Source organism: Pezoporus wallicus, unplaced genomic scaffold (genome assembly GCF_028554395.1).
Source record: "Pezoporus wallicus isolate ANWC-B61680 ecotype Strahan unplaced genomic scaffold, APGP_CSIRO_Pwel_v1 scaffold_2146, whole genome shotgun sequence".
In the NCBI taxonomy this organism is placed as follows: Eukaryota; Metazoa; Chordata; class Aves; order Psittaciformes; family Psittacidae; genus Pezoporus; species Pezoporus wallicus.
Window position 1 is genome coordinate 2,559,591 of NW_026639769.1, and position 21,509 is coordinate 2,581,099.

A 21,509-nucleotide genomic window follows, 5' to 3' on the forward strand; every position below is an offset into this window, starting at 1 on the left:
CCTTCTTGGAAGTGACAAATCATCTATGAACTTTAGGTACTTCCCACCATCCCCACATCAGAGGTAACATTAGAGGTAACAAAATATTGCAACCCATCAGGTTCTCATCAGTTTCACATGATCAATACCGGAATGTCAGGTCAAAATCAAAAATAGTTATGAACAAACAACACTCACCTAAACTCTAAGTACAGGACAAGGTGCTTTTTCTAATTTCACATTGCTGTGTTCTACTCCACCAGCTGGAAAACATTAATTTTTTTTCCTCCATTCTATCTCAATTTTTCACAACTGAACATTAGTCTTTGAGCATGAGTTTGGGTCCACCCCTCTTGTAAAGCATGATCATTTCACACAAAAATCACACTGTCTAGTATTTTTTTGGTAACAGAAATAAAAGACTGTCAAAATCAATGGGCTAAGGGACACGATTTGTTATAAATTTATTTAATCTTCAGTATTTCAGCTTGCACCTTTGCTTCAGCACTTTAAAATAAAATGTTTCAACTATGACAGTAACTGCCTAATTTACATTGCGTCCCAGTCAATGTTCTTAAAAGAAGCTTGTACTAATCCCACTAAACCATGTTGTGTTTGGTGTTGCATATGACTAGTTCCACTTTTTTTTTTCCAGAATTAACAGTGTCAAGTTTTTACAAAATTGTTGAGTTTACAACATCTGTGTGCGCGGACCCGGGAATACAAACCGTGACCTGATAATCCTGAAACAGTCAGTAGTCTAGGAAGGAATTCTTTTTTACCTCTTTTCCATGCCTGAAAACAAGAAAACTTCAAATCCTACTGTATATTTAAATGGTAGGAAGAAAAATATACAAGCTTGTATTTATACTGTATTTCTATCAATGGCAACAGGTCATAAATTCATGTTTGCAACTATCACAAAGACTCAAGAACACCAATTCAGTTTTATACCGTAAATACTGCTGGATTGATGGTTTAGGATTATCAACTCACTGTTGTCATATGTCTGTAACAGTTCAAAAGCATCCTGGAGAAAAATCCTGAAACACATACCTTTCGGTATATAATAATGCAACTGCATTAGCTAAATATATACTGTACATAAATCTTATCAGCATTTTACCTACCAAAGATGTAAGATTCCACTTTCAGATACAAAGCAGATAGCCAATAATGTATACTTATAATACAGCCCTCTTCTTTGTTTTTGTATTTTTTCTTTAGTTTTAAACAATTTGGTCACAATGCACCTTTGATATAAAAGCATTTTAAACTTTATTATTAATACTCAGAACATTAGGATTTCCAGAATTTTTTTCAGTAGCATTTGTAGAACCAGTTTTGGTAACAAATACAGTAGTTAGGAATGAGCATCCAGATGAGAATGCATAAGTATATTACCCAGAATCCTTTCCAGCTAAGACCATAGGGCTGGTACTGTGATGAATAATAGTACTAGAACCACAAAAACACTATAGTATGTTTTTTAGAGGCTACATCCTCTTTTGCTGGAACACTTTATAAATACATATTAAAAAGTAAGGCAACAACTCCAAACAGTCCAAACTGCTATCTCAACTCAATTTCCAATTAGATTCATGACCACTGGAAACTAATTTCATGCTCACACCGTTTAGCATTTGTCTTCATTCTTTCAAAATGGTCCAATAAAAACATACTGTAATAATTTAGCAATTAGTATTTCTAAAACAACTCTGGTACGTGTGTCCAATGCCACATCACTAATACTGGTTAGGTACTGAAGTCCAGGGTGTTACCACTGCCTGTTTTTAAAGGATTGTGGACACTACTTTGGATTTGCAATAAATCGGTGCTCAAATCCAAAGCTCCCTTTCCTACTATGTTTATCACCTACTTGTTTTTTTTAACTCCTAATGTTCAAATTAAGGAAGCACCAGAGACAGCCTGGTACTAAAAAAAAATGCTCACACCAGTAAACAAAACTTTATTCAGGACCTATGTTTTTCATGGCCCTGATCTGAATGGACATTCAACTTATGAAGATGTGCAAAAGGAAAAAAAAAAAAGTCAAATTACAGTAAAGTTATCCAGAGAAGGAGGATGTTACACAAACTCATAAGGAAATGACAGTCTTTTTTCTCTTTTACTATAAATACATTTAACAGTTTAGCAGAAAGACAAGCTAAATTTTAAGATTGTTCACATTTGAAAGTTGTATTATACTCTCTGCTAACGATAAATAAGGAACAGGTCCTGACAATGGAATTTGACATCGCAATTTTCATCAACAGATCTTTGAAGACTGGTTTTAAAGAAGGGTTAAAACAATGACTATGTTTGTAAAGTTCTGAGAAGTCCATCTGCTGTCCAAACTTTGGATTAAAGTCCTTATTTTTTCCTTTACTTAGAGACAGGTATATACAGTGCTGTTGTAATAATGAAACAAATGTGAAATCTACTGTAAAGTTGCACAATACAGAAAACTGTTGCTCCATCTTCTACTACATAAATGTGTGACTCCACAGGTTAATAATGCTGTTTTGTTGGTTTTTTTTGTTAAGTTGGAATTATTCCATCACGTCTAAGACCTCTCTTTAATTCCAAATCCTCCAGTTTTTTCCACAGTTCTTCACGTTCTTTCTCCTTCTTCTTCTCACTGACAGATGAAATAAAACAAAAAGTTAGCACAAGAGAATACTGTAGAATGTTTATGTTAAAATATCTACAGCTGACATGAATTAGCAGCACTGATTTTGTTAAACATAACTGCAATTTTCCTAACGTATTTAAGTTTCTAAAAAATTTTATTACCTACGTATCACTGAACAAAGCAGCACAAAAAGAATATAAACCATAAGCTGACTGAAGTGACAGCATGCACTGACACTAATTTGTAATGCAGAAGAAAAAAAAAATGGGCTTTTACTATGGAACATTTTAAAATATTGGATATATTATGGAACAAAGATATCATAATTACAAAAACTAATGTTTCAGGACTGGCTTGCATTTAATTATTTTCAAGATACTTTTAAGAAAGGTATTTTTTAATCTTATAAATAGCCACTTTCTAGAACAAGCATTCCCTTATTCTTTTGGAATCACTGTTCTAACTTACATTGACTGGTGGCTTTCATATCACTTAGGTAGCAGCCAAGGAAAAGTTCAAGCTACAAGATGTGCCTTTCAGTGATTTATTCCTTTTCCTTACAAATTCCTACAAGATCTATGTAGCATTTGCTTTAACAACAGACTTTAACAACTAACCTACCATTTACTTTACCTGCATTATTTACTTTCTGAACTTCTGTCTCTGACATAGCTTACTCTGAATAAACCTCCTTGATATTGCAAGGTACAAAATCCTTTCCATTTCTACTACATCACCTTGTAGGTTCAGATTAAATGGAAATCTTAACAATTACAGACACATTCTCTGCCAGTCACATTAAAGAATTCTTGAAAAATATTTCAGTGGATTAGAAAATTCCTACACATCTTGATTCAGTCAAGATGCCAATATCTGGCTCATTTATCTGAAATTTTTATTTTCCCAAGTGTATTTTAAACATATAAAAATACAATCCACTTTCAGATAAATCCCTGAAGAATGTTAAAGGGAAAAGGAAAAACAAACAAAAAAACAAGCCCATTGTCACTAAAAGTATTTCAAATTAAATATAAGAATAAATGAAATAGCCTGACATTCTCAGGCTACTTACCGATATTTATCTTCTAAGCACTATGAAATACATGCCTGCTTACCTAAAAGACTGTTAGAAGATGATCACCTTATTCAACTTACCTATTTGACCTATGAAAGTCATTAATATCTAACATATTTCTCCTCAATATTTAAGTCGTATCAAGTTACCTTTTGAAATGCAGTTCTATTAAGATGCTGAACATTTTCTGTAAACATTAAGGCTTTACATGTGTTAAAATGCTAAGTAGTAAATAAAAATGATGAAATGGTTAGCATCAGCCTTGATAGGAGCTTCAACATCAGTAGGTTCAAGGGAAATTCTTTGTGCAGTTCAGACAGTAAGCCTCATGCATTATCCAGACATGGGACATACTAGTACAGTGTCTGGTCCTGTTAAGTGCAGAGTTCCTCACCTTAAGGGGGGTAAAGTGCAATCTCAAATTGATGTTAAGTCACTGAGCTCCCTCAGTAAAAGGGTAGATTAGATGACTGGTCCTAAGATTCTCTGCCTTTTCTATTAGAAAAGCATGCAGCATTGTCTCAACTGCACTAACAGATTGAGCCTTATTTATCCACACCTATCTGGAATTGATCTGGCATCTTAACTCAAATATATATCTACATCTCTAAAACTAAAATACTGTATTAATGAACTAACCTGTTAAGTGTAGACTTTTGAGTGTGTGTATAAAACTTTGTATTTTACAAAAATGAAGCAGAAGGACAGTGTGATTCCAGGCCTACAATTCAAAAAACATGGCCTCCAAGACTTTAGAGACAATGCTAACTAACAAGCTCAAATGACATACAGTACCCTTTGCTTTGCTTGGGAGAGCCCTGAGTCATAGAAAAGGTATGACGTAAATAAAACTGCAAACTGTTCAGAGTTCCTCAAGTTTCCTCATTTTTTTTCACCTGACACTTTGGGTAAGCTTTAATTGCTCTTCAACTGGAAAATGACGATTAAGAAAAATGGGAGAAAAGCCAAAAAACATTTTACTAGGGTGGAAGTGACATATATATGATTGGTGTATCTAATGGATCCTGCATGTTAGAAGACTCCAATGTCAGAAGACCCAGAAATAAGAAATGAAAGGGTTAAGAGATGCTTTTTTGCTTTAAGACCGTATCTAGCCTATGGACAGTAGTTTGGCAAATCAAATCTTAGGATGTGCCCCCTCATGTTTCCAAACCTCAGTGTAACTTTTTTAAAAGTCTTTAAACAAAGTGTTAGCTTTAAACCCTTGTTCTTCTTTTGCTATTGAAGATCTTGATACTCTCAAGCCTTTTGGAATGTGGAGTCAAAAGGAACTCCAGGAGGAATGCAATTGGATACTGTATTTCATAAGGGGTAAAGAACAACCTGTATATGATATCATCTTGCATCTTTCAAGCAGAAGGCTGAAGAGCATGCAAAGGGAAAAATGAAGCATTGTGTCTATTATGTGTGAAATTATGCATTGCACCTAAGTGTGAGGGAAAACCTAAAGAGCAGCCCGTGTGCACAGCTGACAAAAAAAGCTTTAAAAAGTTACCGCTGACGATCTGACTTGTAAGTGGCTGTCAGCTCATCAAACATGGTGCTGTTCATTTCCATAAATGCCTTCAACACATTGTAGACTAAAGCCACAATAGCTCTGTGAAACATTAAAATAGAAAAAAGAAAGGAGTCTATTAGTTTCAGATAAAATCAAATATGAAATAAGTGTCTTCTCTTACCAGCATTGCCGCAAACAATTCTGCTCTTGCAAGTGTGATAATATAAATTCTTTGATTTCAGTGAAACTACTTCTGATTAACATACTTAAAGGTGAGAATCAGCTTTCATGTCTCTACTAACTTCTTCAATGGAGCAACCCAATACTCTAGGGTAAAAGGTAACAACAGAAAGCTATTACGTATAACTACAGACTCTTTCCCTTATGCTGTGGAACAATTCTGAATTCATCTCCAGGGATTCAAATTATCAATGCTGTCAGAAAGAATAGAATTTAAACATGAAATGGGAATGATTCATATTTCCTTATGATTTCTCTATGAGGCTGAACATTCAGTGCATCTATGCAAAATAAAGCTGTGTTTCAAGCGTGATTTCCTTGTACTCATACATTTCATATTCCTTTTGATATTGATACTGCAAAAAACTCTTAAAAAAACCCAAAACCACAGATCCTTGCAGTACCTGTGTAAAAGTATGTGTTTATACATAAATACACATATACATTTTTTCATAGATATATAAAAAAAATGTATGTATCATATCTATATATCTGTCTCTAGATAACCTCTGCCTACTTTGCATATTGCTGTTACTGACCCTACCCAAGAGCCAGTACACTGCTGCTTATTTGAATTCAAGTTGCTTAATTGCATAAAACATAACAGGTATGATATGTTCACACAAGAAGAAATGATGTGTAATCATAATTTCATAAAGGCTTCAAAGGCATTCTGTCCCACAAAGGTTCCAAAAAGAGAGATACATTTTAGGCTTTTATATCATTTGACTGGATAACTATCCTAAAATATACTAGAATTACTAAATTAAGATGGATCTGCCAATCATCTGATTATCTAGAGGTCAAAACTTCTTTCTGGCAGAATTGGAAATAAAGAAACAATGAAGCAACTGAAAAGGGTGAACGGAAAGAGAAAAATCTAAAAACCTTTTGAAGAATTTCGAATAGATTATCAATCAAGAGATCCTAGTTCTGATCCACTACTATTCAGACATGGGGCTGCTTAAGAAACAGCTTAGAAGAAGCTGAATTAGCCAGGAGACAGTGAATCACCATTACAGGTGCTGGGAACCTTTGTAACTAACCTATAAGGCAGGCAGATTCTGTGCCATTTCCTTTGCACCCTGTATATCATTCACTTCTTTCCATAAACTTTCATTTTTGTTGTGTACATTTAAAAATGATGTTACAAATATAAAAATTCTTTAAACACCTTCTTTATTTTACATTTATCTTAACCTGACTTGTGTGTCAAAGGTACAAAATTCCTGGAGGTATGAAAAACTCTGCAAACTGGGATAACTGCAATATTCTCATTACCAGAAGCATCCCAGTGCTCAGTATAAAGGGTTGGGCAGGAGCACAGGCAGGTTGGAGAACGGTGATACAGTAATGCCATGAGAAGCGTCCTTTTGTGATCAGCATTATTTAAAGCTTTCCAGTAGCATTAGATTCATCATTCAGTCTCACAAATTTGAGAGTTTGGAGAGGTCCAGAACAAAAAGACTAATGTTTGAGAAGAGGAAATATTTTACAAATCCTTTACAGTAAGGTCTTACAGCAACTGGGACTTGAACATAGCATAGCTCATTAAAAATACTGGGTTTATTAAATGGTAGCCATCTTGACTTCAGAAAACTTCTCAACTATAGAATACATGGCATCTCAGTATAATAGTATTTTTCATTAAAATACTTTTTACTAGGTTGTTCAGTTTAAAAATAAAAATGCCAAATTAAGAGGGTATCAATACAGATCAACTGCTCTATTATTGTGTGTAACAGAGACCAGCTGTGTTTAAATCAATTCAGAAAAAAACAACCCAGCCCAATGACTATATGCTTCATAAGACGTTTATAAAAATCCCAGTACCAGAGGTCTACCACAGGTGTCAGTATCATCCACGATACAGCCACAAAGCTTTGTTAATGCCAAGCAACATTCTTCTAGACAAGCTACAATCAGGCTTAAGATGTTAACCAGTTTATACAAAACTGTGTAGGAGAAATGCTTGATGAGCAACACTTTTTCTTCAATAACAACCTAACATCTAATTTCTCTTTTTTCCAACTTGTGGCAAAGTCTATTTTTATCTCACAAGGTACTGATTTTTGTACACATACCAGCTAATTAAAATAATTTTGAGATAAACTCAAGTAAAGACTAATTTATCCTGGCATTAACAGAGTTGCACCTGTTTATGCCAGCTTTGAATCTCGATCCCTCCTGTTCCGATGTTCTCCAGCAGACAATCCCCAAGTTTATCAGCAGCATATCAAATGGTAAGATAAAGTATAATGGCAAAAAACTTACGGATTCCAGTGCTCTTTAGAAATCCTATAAAGGCTGGAAAACATGATGGGAAGTATAACATTTGAATTCTCCTCTATCAAACTCATGATGTATTCATTATTCCAATAATATAGCGCTCTTTCGGCCACCTTTGAGTCAAAGGAATAAATATTAACAGGAATTCAGATAGCTGTAATTTTGCAATTTTCTCAAGGAAAAATAAATCACAGAAATTTTGTGAAGATGTTTTAACAGGAATCATTAACTTTGGAATGAAAACTCTACTTTAATCAGTAGCATAACATGCATTAATGGAATTAAGTTTTTATCCTCTAATTCAAATCACCCAGCATCCACTCTCCGTTTCCCCTGAGTATGGTATGTTGCTACTCACTGAGGACCAGGTGCAGATAGTACATTAATGCTGCAGCTGTGGAGGGGAAGGGAGAGCAGACAGACTTCCCATCACCCCTTTCCCTCAATCCTGTGACTGCAGTCAGAAGGAAGAGAGCTGTGCTGGGATACCAGGGGAAGGAGAAGGGAAAGGTCCAGTAGCTGAGCTCCATGAGGGAGGAGAGCTCTTAAATGTGAGTAAGGTGCCAATGATAATAATCACGTTGGGGAGGAGCTGGGGGGGGTGTGTAAGGGTTGTCTTAGGAGGGAAAACACTGATCTAAAGTATGCTAAATACAAATGTAGTCCAAGAACAGACATATCTGCCTCTGAGACAGGACAGGTCACCTAGCTTAATATGAAGGCACTACAGGTCATACATCCTACCTCCTTCACATATGATTCAATTTAAATCCTATTCATTCCCCTCCTTTCTGCTATGCAATGTGAACAGGCTATGGGTAATACCATCTCTAACCAGACATCTCCTTACAGAAGGAGGTAAATAGGAAAACAAGAATGGTGCACAATACTGCGTTAAAAAGGAGCAAATACATCCTACATGGTCTATCAAACCCAAGGCCATATGGTGAGTACACATCACCTACAGTCAGAAGGGCTCAAAGCCTGCCTGGATACAACTAAAGGCCTTATATGGCTCAGAACAGCAAGTTCTGTGCTGTAACCCCAGATGTATCTAACAAGTTATTCATGGAGCTCAGAACTAAACTTCCACTGCAACATAACCTTTTCCATAGAGATCCAGAAGACAAGTATTTAAAACAATGTAACATGAAATTATATATACATTTGGAGGGGTGTTATGTTTGATACTGAGACAATACATTCTATACAAACAATAACCTCTGCAACTGACCTGAAAATGAGGGCTAGAGACACACTTGGCAATTTGTTTAAACAAGGGTTCCTGGATTTTGACAAATTGTGATGGTTCGATTACATCCAAGATTTCCTCCAGCTCTCCAAGGAACATGACCTAAAGACAAGGAAGAAAGAATTGAATATAAAACATTTGAATCATCTTGATCAGCAAAATGCTGATAACTCTCAAATTCTACTTCAGGGAGAAATGGAGGCCACACTAGCTTAGAAAGACCCTCTCTCAAAAAACATGATCAGTTCTACCTTTAACAACTTCTAGATTCAGTCTCATAAAAGAATGAGGACCAGTGTGTGCAAATACTGTATTTAAAGTAGTCCTTTACAACAAAATTCAGAATTGCACCAGTATATCCATGCTGAAAACCTAGCCTAATACAGTCAAAGAATTTAGTCAAGGCTTTAACTTCGTGAAGCAAGGATAGTATCTTAATTTCACCTCAGTTTCAGAAGCAGTGTTCAAAATAACGGTTTCATTGTGGCACAGCATCTCATTAGGGAATCTCAGATTTGCATCAAGGATTTGAAACAAAAATATAAAGATCTAACTGCACCTTTTACATGTTTACTAGGTAAATGCTAGACAATAAAATATCTTTAATCCTCCCTGGAAAAATACTACCCTCACATATAAACAATTCCAAATCTAACAGAATTTACCAGTCTATCCTCAACTTTAGGTTCTTCTTCTGAAACAAAAAGAAAATCTCTGCAGAAGAACCAGTGAATAGTCAAACATGGTTATCAAACTTTTCACAGTTAAAACTGGCAAAAAAACCACCCATAATTCAAGTAGGGAAAATCAGCTACAAGAATTAATACCAGGATCCACCACAGCATGTGCTATCTACCTGGAAATATCTAAAGATTGCCTGCCTATTATATTGTAGAACAAAATAATAGTTGTGTTTTGTTAATACAAATAATACACACCCTTAACCCTTTTGTTAAGGGTGGTGAGGCACTGGAATGGGTTGCCCAAGGAAGTTGTGAATGCTCCACCCCTGGCGGTGTTCAAGTCCAGGTTGGACAGAGCCTTGGGTGACATGGTTTAGTGTGAGGTGTCCCTGCCTATGGCGGGGGGGGCTGGAACTAGATGATCTTAAGGTTCTTTCCAACCCTAACTATTCTATGATTATGTAATACTATAATATCACTTACCTCTTTCTGACTGCAGGTTTTAGGCCAGAATTTCATTAAACCTCTAATGACCTAAATTAAAGGGAAAAAAGTTAGATTTTTTTCTTTTCCTTTCCTCTCAACAGGGTTAGCCATTTATGATTTAAAAAAAAAAAAAAGTATGAAAGAAATATTTACTGGTTCTGTGAGTGAAGGGTCTTTTTCCAGAAACTGTACTATGCAATACGCCAGCTGTGAAGCAGTAAAGATTTAAGAAAATGAAGTTAGAACATTTCTATAAAGAAAGCACAACAAAACCGTTATTTTTAAAAGAGGGACTCAAGACAAGATGCTACAATAGCTTTCTCCAACTACATCCAATTTTAAACTGAGATGCATGGTTTGCACTGTGCAAATCCACCCAAAGAGCAGTTCAAAAGAAACAACAGAACACATTACAAAAAAAAATAAATAAAGGTGACAAAGTAGCATATAGAACAATCAGAGCAACTTAGAATTCTAAATACAGTCATACAACCAATGTTTAAAAGCTTCTGTTACTCTCTGAAATTGTGTCTTTTTACACATTTTATACATCAGCAAAATCATGAAAACTCTTGGCAAGATGAGCTGAGACAGCTAAAAACTGGAATAACTATTTAGAAAGTACAGCTTTATCAGCACTACCTGAAAATTGGAGAAAAAGGCAATAGGTATCACTTATCAGAGGAAAAATTACATCATGAAAGCTAGATGTATAAAAAGATACATGAGAGCATAAATACAGTATTGAGAAATATGTGAGAGAGAATGTTAAAGATTATGCAAAAATGTGGGTATTGGTATTCAGAAAGTTGCCAGGGTGAAGAAGAGCCTTGACAGCACAAGACTAAGGAAACCCAAATATCCTCTTGGGAGAGGAATGGAAAACGCAAACTTGTGAGAATGAGAAAGTATCAAAGAGAAATCTAAAGAGTTTACTAAACAAAATCCCCAAAATAGAACCAATTTCTGTTATACTTTTAATTATCTAATCAGAAGGAAGACATTTATAATACAAAGGACATTAAAGGAAAAGAAAAAAAAAACAACACATTTTTTTCTACATTTCAAAACTTTCCCCCATCTTCCATTTAACATGCAATTAAATTTCCAATGCAACCTTAAAAAAAAGTATCTTCCTGTATCACCCCACTGAGCAGAAAATATTTGTATTAATTTCTACCTGTGCATGGAAGAGTGATAAACTCCTGACAGTATGTAAAGGGATCAGCACCTTCACCAGAAACTGTTTATGCTCTGCCTTAAGAGGTAAAGCAAACCCATTGATAATACTGGAAATTAGAATAGAAATACTTGTTAGTGTTATCATCACAGAAAACATTCTTGAAGTCTGAACAAGCGCTTCCTAGATTAAAATAATTTAACAGTCAGCACCTGTTTACAAATAGCAGGCTCATCCCATTTGGAAACAGGTGCTGACTTTCATCCTGCTTTATATTAGCAGTGCAGTACATATCTAGGTAGCAATTCAGCTCTGACTTAGGAATAATCATATAAACAACTGCACAAACCTGTTGCCAAACAGATAAGACCTTGTCTATGTGGTCTGTAAATCCATATAAGCAAGATGTTCTGGAGCAATTAACTTAGAAAAGTAGATTTCCTTAAAATATTAGCACTGTTAGTGTGCTCAAGATAACGTAATTATTTCTACAGCATGTAAGGATGAAGTGCACAAAATTTAACACATACAGAAAGTCAATCCTACACTTTTGGCTCTAACTTGCATCCAGTTATATATTCTTGGCAAAGACATGACAGAGATTTGCACATGGGCATAAATATGAGCATGTGCGCACATCTGTTTTCAGAATCAGGGCTTATAGTTACACTTTTTCCAAATCTGACGCTATTCTGATGTGTCCAGAAGGGAAGTTCGAGATAGGTAACAAATAAACACTCATTTACCTTCCTAAAATTTCCAACAGTTCAGCTACGCCATTGAAGTGTTCAGTTTCATAAACAAATCTGAAAAAAAAAAGTTAAATATAAGTAATATATTGGTTTCCTAAAGTGTTCATAAGCAAAATGTACCTTCTTCCACAACTCACCGTAGAAAAATATTATTAATCTGTTTTCGGATAAATGCTCTAAGACCCAGAAACTTGCCATAAATTCTGTGCAAGACTGTTTTCAGGTAGTCTCGTTCCCGAGGGTCTTCGCTGTCAAACAGCTCCAACAGCTGTGTTTAAAGGAAAAAGAGAACTGAAGCAGCAGACATTTGACAAGTATGACACGCAGACTTCTATATAAAAGAAAAATTACATATTCATGCATGTAAAAATGCAGTATCAGTTACCCAAGGTGTAGAAATACAGTATTAAAAAAATCTGTAGCTGTAACCCCACTGCATCACCACAAAACGCAGTTTATTAATTTCCACTTCTGGCATAACAAAACTTTGGCAACCTCAAACAACGATAAACTTTTGATTAACTGGCTCCAAAATGCTGCCTTCATTCTCCTCCTCCAAATAAATAAATTCTTAGACGTTGCCATATCTACAAAATAGGACAGTTTACCTCTTACCATTCCCCATTCCCTCAGTCTGCAGAAATAAAAGATCCTCATTTGGTCTCATTTGTTCCCAAAACATTGTGTCAAGGTCACATTTTTCTAATTGCTTGCAATTTATATTGCAAATTCTTAAGCCTTCCTAGTGATTGCGTGGCCTTCACACTCTGGAAAGGCTCAACAGTGAAGCCTATGCCAGCACTGGATCTGTGGTTACATAATCTCCACCAATCAACTGAAATCAAAGCACCAGGTGGAATTAATCCTCCATGTTGAACACAATGGTAACTTCAATACCCAGTTTAAACAAACAAACCTCAGAAAACCTACAAAAACAGAAAACCTACATTTACTAAGTAACTTATAAGTACCATTTTAAAACAGCAGAATGATTATGTGGTACTCAGTGAAAAGAGAATGCCATCCCATGTCTTTCACTGTACAAAATATATCCTGAAACACTGACACCTAAAGTTGTGTCTAAGAACTAAGGCATGAAATGAGCAGCAGGAATATCACCTGCAGATCTTTCTTCTATTCCCCTTGAATCCCCTACCACAGAAGTATGAGCTTCCCCTTATCCCGTCTTCACCTTTTTTGACACCACAGCATTGGCTATTCTGGCAGACAACTGGAATGAGTTAGAAAGTAAACTTTTATTTAAAACACAAAACCAACCAAAACACAAAAACCAATCACCACCCCTCTAGTGCACAGATAAAAGGTAAGTTTAAGGTAGTTATCATGAGCAACCACTTGTTTGCATGAAAAAGAAATTAACTGTCAACCAGTACCTGTCTTGCAAGAGAAATTAAGAGTTTGTCAAAGAGTTCTGACAAATGCATAAGATGCTGTCAGAAAATTACTACAGGAGTGGTAGAAAACAATGTTATCTTGGATTCACAAATGGATACTGACATGTATAAGCACATATGGCAGTGTATGTATACTACCTGACCTCTGTTAAACTCCTACAAAACTTTGAGAAGATAAAATGAAAAATATGATTAAAATACATTGTCTGGCATTTTGCTTTCTAATATCCAGATTTAGGACTGACGTATATATCCTTTCACACTATTCTGGATTTTTCTGTAGCTTGTAATAAGATCCCACTATCTCTTCCTTGCAGTAAGAATCTGTGGTGGGAATTTCATGTGGAAACAATGAGGTATATCAACTGCCCTCCAGAGGTTATAAACATATTGCTTTGGTCAATTAGTTCTACAGTTAAATAAATAAACAGTCACCTCATCCTTCCCCAAATAGTAAATTTCACCCAAATGCAACAAACAGCTGGAAACACTTATGTTTTTAATTTTCTTATTGGACTGCTTTTAGGAGCAAAGTATTTATATTTCCAGTTCTCTCACACAGATCCTCTATGGAAACATTGCTGAATTAAGACTTGGTCTCTCGTTTAAAGAAGGACAATTATTTTGATATGCCAAATTTGTTACCAGGTTTCAACAATAAAGACTTATTTTTATGGATAAGGTGCAAGACTTTTGTAATTTACGTGACCGTTCTGACACTAAGCAAACGTAGAGAAGGGAAATAAATTTTCCAAAATAGCAACCTACATAACACAGACACTTGTGGATATATTAGAATAGTATGTCTCTTAGCAACCACTGCCAACCATTTCAGACCGTATATACACAGGCTTTGGAAATGAACAGTTACATTGTTAAACACAGCATTTTATCAAAACATACAGCTGAAATCCAGAAACACATCCATACTCAAAAAAACAAAAGCAAAAAACAAGTAAATAAGAAAAAGCCTAAAAGACACCCATTAGAGTGTCATTTTTTTATAAAGGCATTCTTATCGCTAAGAAATACTTCAATAAAGATCCTCACATTTAAAAAAAAATAATTTAGAGAGAAAGCTGATTTCAGACTGTCAACACTTGTGTTGTCATGAAACATCAAACATGCTTAATGTCCTTAAGTCTCAAATTGGTTTCCTATGTAAATGGTCTATAGTCACAGATTCGAAGGAATTGCTCTAAACACACAACAAATACAATAAGAAGTGGAATAAGAAGTGGAAGGACAAGCTGGTACTTGCACGCTGAAGACAAACACACACACAGAGATGTATTTCCTTACATGTATCTACACAGCTCAACATTAACTTCTCACAAAAAAAAGGTGAATTTTAAATCAACACGCTGTGCACAACAATACGTAAAAATGCGACACTTAACCATATGGCCAGAACTTAGGACTTCTTAGAATTCTTTTGAACTCTAAACTGTAATATCATACATTTTCAGATACAATGGTTTTAAAATGTTGTATTTCCCTCTTTCAGTAGATATCATTCTTAGTAGATTTAATAAACACTATCAGGATTTAAAATAAGAAAGTAAAATCCTTGTTTAGACCCATTCTACCACTCCAAACTCTTAACATGTTTGAACACCTTGAAAGGGCATGAGTGGAATGCCACCAGTCATGACCAAGTCCAGCAGCACATAACAGAAGCATCCAGGAATTATTTTCTCTAGATTTCTAAGTGGAACACAAATATTTCTTCTAATGCAATCCTACTAAAGAAAATAAAATCAGTCTGGAAAAACCTGTAGACTGATTATCTCCCCATGCATATTCTCACATCTCCACCAGGTAACTGTATGATCAGACTGGTGTAGCCCCTTGTTCAAGTCAGCATTTAGATGAACAAAAACAGAACTCCACCACAGAGGCTTGATCTGGATGAAAAACACTGTATTTAGAAAATGGATAAAACATAAACATCATGTTGCTTCTATAGGGTGAAGAAGGTCTGTAATATTAAGAAGGAAACTTAAGTCCCTCATTTGAATCTTTGAATTTAGGGACAGAAGTTGTTCCATGGTTTTAGTTATCCATAAAAATAATACACACAGACAGGAAAAGCACTGCTTTTATTGCCGGACCACTACAGGGGAAAATAAAAGCTGTAGGCCAGAGTGGTAGAGAATGGTCTTCACAAATGCCAAGTGTCTCCTGCCAGTTTTAGTTTGGCTTCGATTCAAGTTTCAGCCCACAAGGAAATTTCTTTTTCTGACTAAGTAGGAATCTTTCTAAATTTCCCTGATTTCAAAAGCAAGCTATAGACAGCATTAAAACTCTTTCTGACTTTGCAGTTATACAAAAATTCATGATGGGAACAGAGAACACAAGACAGGCCTATTCCCAAAAGCTGAAGACAAAAGTCTTATCTGTGGAATTTCCTGGCTTATCCCAAGAAACACCTTCCATCAGCCACCTGTGTTCTGGTGTCTGGACAAAAATTCCTCCCCATAGAGGAGCAAATACTGTAGCTTCAACTGAAATAACAATGCATACACGAAGCCTAGCTTGTACAAAAGGAGGAAGAAGGTTAAATCTGAAACACAAAAACCCTGGCTACCAGCTGACCGAGCAACAGCACCCAACTCTTCCATTTAGCCATAACAATGGTGAGCAAACTACAAAAATAAAGGTACACATTCTTTGCCAATGTTGTTTATTATTGATGCTACTTCTTCCATGCTTTTAATAGAGCTTGAACTTCATATAGCCTTTTGATTTACTTCCTCCCCAACCACTACAGCATCACTGTTTTCAGAACTGCACTGGGAATAGGTTTCCTGATGAACTTCTGTCCCTGTTGCTAACTCTCCAGCAGAGACAGAAGGGAGAAATACTGTCCCTTTCCAACAGAAATACTTTAACAATATTAAGACACCTTAAAACAGGCATTTAAGTAGTCTTTCTAGATAGCAGCATTTTTGGACTACCTGACAGCAAACCTTTCATTTTTCAACAATTACTACTTCAGCTCCCTCTCATAACCGGTAAGTCAAATATTTTGATTAAGGTATCAAAACTGGATACAAACCATCCATTTTATATATCTATAGCAACAAGACTGACATATAAAGACACATACTTCCCCTACCTCCATAGACTGAAAACTCTCACTGTATATGCTTATTTAGCCTTTTTCTGTTCCAAATAAAATTACATTTTCAAATTCTAAACAAAATATTTTTAAAGACTTTTTTTTCAAAAGCAGAATGAAGCCTTAAATTTAGAATAAACGCCAGCTTACCTGCAATACAAATTTCTGATCTATGTATTTTTTGGCAATGCTGGGCTGAAATTCTTGGCTTTCCAAAAATCGTATGAAAAACTCATATACAAGCTGCAAAAGAAAAAAAAAAAAGGTCCACAGTTTAGTTTTTGAGTTTATTACTCTTTCTATTTTAAAGCCTTTCTCTAATTTTTTTTGCTAGAAGATAAAATGCTTATTTTTCCACAGAGCAAAAGGTTGAAAAAAATGAAAAAGGTTTTTCTCCTTTATCAAACTGCTATCTTAGAGTTACAATTAATTATACAAGCTTTTAAAGTTAGTTTTGCTTATTTAAGTCCAGTCAAAGACACTTCATCACCAAGAACAGGCACTGCCATTTTGTAATGCTTATTATCAACTTGTAAAGCTTCTAAGAGTAATTGGAAAGCACATTTAAACTGCCCTCTGAATGCCTGAAGTCACATCAAATACAGACTACAATTCTGAAAGGGCTGGGGAAACAGTTGGAAATATTTAAATTAAATTAGAAACTGCTTAGAGTAGCTTTTACTACAACTTGAAACAAAGAAGAATACAAACCAGAATTTATTCAGAAGTTCCTAACTTACTGTAAAGATTAGCCTCAGGCTGGAGAAAACCTGCTTACTTTCAAGCAATTCCATCTCTGCCTCAACTATTCAGTGGGACAGTAACAGACTTTCAGTATAGTGGAGAAAAAGAAGAGTATGAAAAACAGGCAAAAAGGAAGGGAAGTGAAACAGAGATTGCTGTGGCCTTTTTGTTGAACCTTTTCAAGAGGAGCAGCTATTTAAAACTTCTTTTCTGACTTAAGAGTATGAATATCGATACTGAAAGGAGAAAGGAAGCTAAAAATTACATCTTAAAATAATTTTTAACTTTTCTACGCTAACACCAATATGCTGAAATACTGTTGCTGCTTTACGTCAGTGTTCTCTGACTTCTAAGAGGATAGGAAATCAAAAAGGGGGAGAGAGGTTTAGAAATATGATATGGAAAAAGTGACAGCTTACATAACTAATATTAAATCATCAGGAGATCGATTCCATCAACTCCTGACAAATACTTTGGTGCATTTCTTTCTTCCTGACAAGGGTAAATCATCCACCAGCTAAGAAATGCCATCATTTCCATGTAAATAATGACTTTTAAAATTACAGCACTGCTGTCAATGAACATAAGATAGCAGATACACATGCCTGTGCTGTTTCCTGGAAGGCAGAGCTGTTCAGAGCTGCCTTGAAGCTTTTAAGAGTCTTTTTTTTTTTTTTTTTTAAATATGAGAGATAAAACCTACATTTCAACAAATTCTAAATTCGTAGCACAAAAGAGTGAAACAAACTGCTCACAGGCAAGGACTGTGCATGCAACTGTCCAGTAAAATCCTCATTTCAAGCTGAGATCAACTGTGCTCCTTTGCTCACAGAAACTTACAGATTCCACAAACTGTTACCTCTCAGGCAAACTTCTTCTAAATTTACTAGTGATGTAAGTTGTTGTCCTGACTAACGCAGCCAGAATCTGCATCTGTATTTTCTATATAGGATTCTACTGCATTAGCATCAGTGATTCTTTCTCCAAAATTAGTTTATGGTCTTTGTTCAAAATACCTTGTGTTGGCACGTGAGGTACACAGGAAGGGATGATACACAACAGTGAGCATGCATCCTGCTACAAACACCAGAAGGCAAATCTTGATGAGGGAAGAGGAAGGAAGACTTAGATAGGCATGTAGATTCTCATTCGTATTTCTGATCACCTACCAACACCAGTGGACTTTTGTATGAAAATTAACTACCCTCTGTAAAGCAAAACTGTGAGCAGTATCATCCTCACAATGCTCTCGCTGAAATTGCTGAAAGGCACTTGTGCAATGGAACAGTTTGGAAAGCAGAATAGTTTTTAAATCAGTGAAGGAAAACATGAATATGAGTGGCACCATCAATACAACTGTGAAAGAAAGCTTCAAATTTTGCAAATTTCATAAAAGTACTCTCCCATCTTTGTAGGTACTATACTATGGCCATGAACAATATTAGTAAATGTGTCTTACAGACCAGTTCAGATTCACAGGGTAAAAAGCAGCTGAGAAAATTAGATACATTAAGCAGTGATGAGCATTTCTGAGATAAATTATCAAAAACCTGTAAATGTGGCCATGATGCCTCCAAGGTGGGCTCATCTTCTTCTGGATCAAATTCGTTGCTGTCACTAGGTGGGAGAGTTCTGAATATATTGCAAGATACCTGGAAAGTGAAAAGAAAGAATTATGAGATCTGTTTTTCAAATAGGTACTAGATCTCGGGACTCTGTATGTCTGCACCTACTCTCTCCTCCATCACGTAAGCAGTGTTTCTTTTGGCTGCTGTCTAATAAAGTTCTTTAGCAAAAGCACAGGTCTAAGTAACTTGACACTTTACAAACCTCCCATGAGCCTTGCCCTTCTCCACAGTGTTTTCGTTTCTTCTTTCCACTACTATGCTGGCATTACCATCTGCCACCATTTCTGTCCACCATGTTCCAGATGTGCCTACCAAATTGTAATTCCCAATCCTGTCAGGCACCGGTGAGTTGAGAGCCACAACTGTTTAGGAGTTGCAGGAAACGCCATCAACACATATAAGTGTTTTCATTCAAACTTGAGTTATTTCCTGTTATGCAGGGAAAATATTGATGATATCCGATTAAGGTCTCATTTATCAGCGCTTGTTAAGAATTGTGAGTGCTATTTACACATTGTATGCCTGGACACCTCATGCCAAGCACAGAAATCGGTCCTAAATAAAAGCAACAAATAGTATTTGCTCAACACTTGGCCTGCAATTTATTTCATGGTCCTTTCACTTTGCCTAATCTTATTTAGAGAAATTTTGATGAGATTGCTTGGCTTTCTGAGGTTCATGCTACCAGCAAAGGCTGAACCAGAGTGCTTTCCTGGGTTAATTATAGTGCTGAATGGAGTGTACAGCTTATTATGCAGCAAATCTGATAAACTGCAAACATGGTGTACAGACTTTTCTGCACTTTGAAAGTGATGTTGTGCCTTCTTTGCACTCTGCTACTGCATTTGACCCACCTCTAAGCTGTTAATAAAACAGCTGGGAAAAGCAGCATGCTATCCCCTAATCCTGTCTATATATGACCTGTTCATTGCAGTTCAGACAAACTAAGCTATTTCAGAAACAAAGCTAGTATATTCTGCAACATCCTTATTTATTTTTCCAGCTTTTGCTCCTGTAAACATTTACAAGTTAGTCTGTAAAGCATATTTTCAATATATCAATAATTCAGTAAGAAAGAACACTTTAAAGTCAAGAGTTTAAATACAATTCAAACACTGGAAAAAAATGATTGAAATAGAAAAAGTAAAGCTTTGCAAGAAAATATTTTCAAGAAAATCAGAACAGATTCAGGTACTGCATAAACAGAGAGATAAAACAATGCAAAACTGTAGGAAAGCACATGTGGTGCATACCAGCGAGGAATATTCACTGAGCACACGGCAAAGATAAAAGAAAAGGAAGGCAAACAAGTGAGCAGAGGAAAAAGATAAAGAAAACACAATCAAAACCAAAACCAAACCCAAACCCAACACAAACATAAAGGGGTCACATGGGGTCTCTGCTTGGACTTCTCCCTTCTTGCCACAAGAGGGTGCCTTTCACTACAATTACAGTAAAACACTTTCAGACGCCTCCACTGTGTACATATATCTCATGTTTTCAAGTCACGTGGCTTTCAACCTTAACAGATAGAGCTCTTATTATAGTCTGTGCTGATACTGAACTCTGCTTGCCCTGTGGGCGTACCTGCCAAGTGACTACTAGTATTTATTAGGAGACACTCTTTTCCTCCCTTCTCCATCCTCTTCCCCTGACTCATTTACTTCTCTCAAGAGCCCCTCATGAAAAGACTTGCATGAGGAGAGGTCAAATAACTATTCCAGGAATACACATTCCTGAGCTCCTCCTTCTACTATCCCTGATTGAAAAAAGAAAAAAAGACACAAAAAAACAGGGAGAGGAGGAAAGTTATCAGAATTGGCATGACAGAGTTGTTCCTGTGTTAAGAGCACACAGCAAAATAGGGTAGATGGCCCAAAGGATTATTCCCAAGTAAAAAAGTTAAAATGTACTTATTGGTGGCTTGGTTCTGAACATCTGGGATTCTGCAATACTTACTGAAGCATTTTTGGTTAATGCTTCACATTCAAAAATCTCAGCCTTCCCAGGATTTGGACCAAAATAGGAAACTAGCAAAACCAAAGGCATTCCACAGCTATTTTCTTTTTTTTTTTCCCCTGCTTTAAACCACTTGAAACAAGAAAGAAATTTTCATGCAAATTTAACCATACATAAATTATTGAAACTTGTACCAACAGATCAGAGAAAATGTAAGTATTCATCAGCTGTTGTGTTTAGAAACTCAAACAGATATTGAATTACGGCACAAGCAAATCCTGCAAGGAAAAGTGCCTACTTTCAGAATTAAAAGCTAAACTAAGACAAATTCCTCTAAGATTTAAATTAAGTCAAACCAAGCCTCAAGCAGTTAGTACCAGGGCCTTAACAGCATGACAGAAGTATGAGGGGTTCAGCAACAATTAGTTAAGTGCCAGCACTGACATCTGAGTCTTGAGCTTGTAACAAAACCAGTATTTCTGGAGAGCGCCTATTAAAAAGAGGCCAGTCTCAAGGCAACTCTAAAGCAGTTTTTTTTGCATAAGAAAA

General features: G+C 35.9%; 1 protein-coding gene across 5 annotated transcripts in view; it reads right to left on the bottom strand.

Annotated features, from left to right (window-relative positions):
* Positions 1 to 419: 419 nt before the first annotated feature.
* PPP2R5E (protein phosphatase 2 regulatory subunit B'epsilon) overlaps positions 420 to 21,509 on the bottom strand; it is a 75,537-nt gene continuing 54,447 nt past the window's right edge. For 4 of the 5 annotated variants that reach the window (XM_057416225.1, XM_057416224.1, XM_057416228.1 and 1 more), the window contains 11 exons: positions 18,924 to 19,025; positions 16,780 to 16,872; positions 12,228 to 12,358; positions 12,085 to 12,144; positions 11,339 to 11,447; positions 10,312 to 10,365; positions 10,156 to 10,206; positions 8,972 to 9,091; positions 7,723 to 7,850; positions 5,206 to 5,307; positions 420 to 2,620 (listed from right to left, as the gene is read on the bottom strand). In XM_057416225.1, coding sequence (XP_057272208.1) covers positions 2,521 to 2,620; positions 5,206 to 5,307; positions 7,723 to 7,850; positions 8,972 to 9,091; positions 10,156 to 10,206; positions 10,312 to 10,365; positions 11,339 to 11,447; positions 12,085 to 12,144; positions 12,228 to 12,358; positions 16,780 to 16,872; positions 18,924 to 19,025 — 1,050 coding nt within the window. In that variant the 3' untranslated portion in view covers positions 420 to 2,520. The remainder of the gene's footprint in view (positions 2,621 to 5,205; positions 5,308 to 7,722; positions 7,851 to 8,971; positions 9,092 to 10,155; positions 10,207 to 10,311; positions 10,366 to 11,338; positions 11,448 to 12,084; positions 12,145 to 12,227; positions 12,359 to 16,779; positions 16,873 to 18,923; positions 19,026 to 21,509) is intronic. The other variant, XM_057416226.1, reaches the window with a different exon arrangement.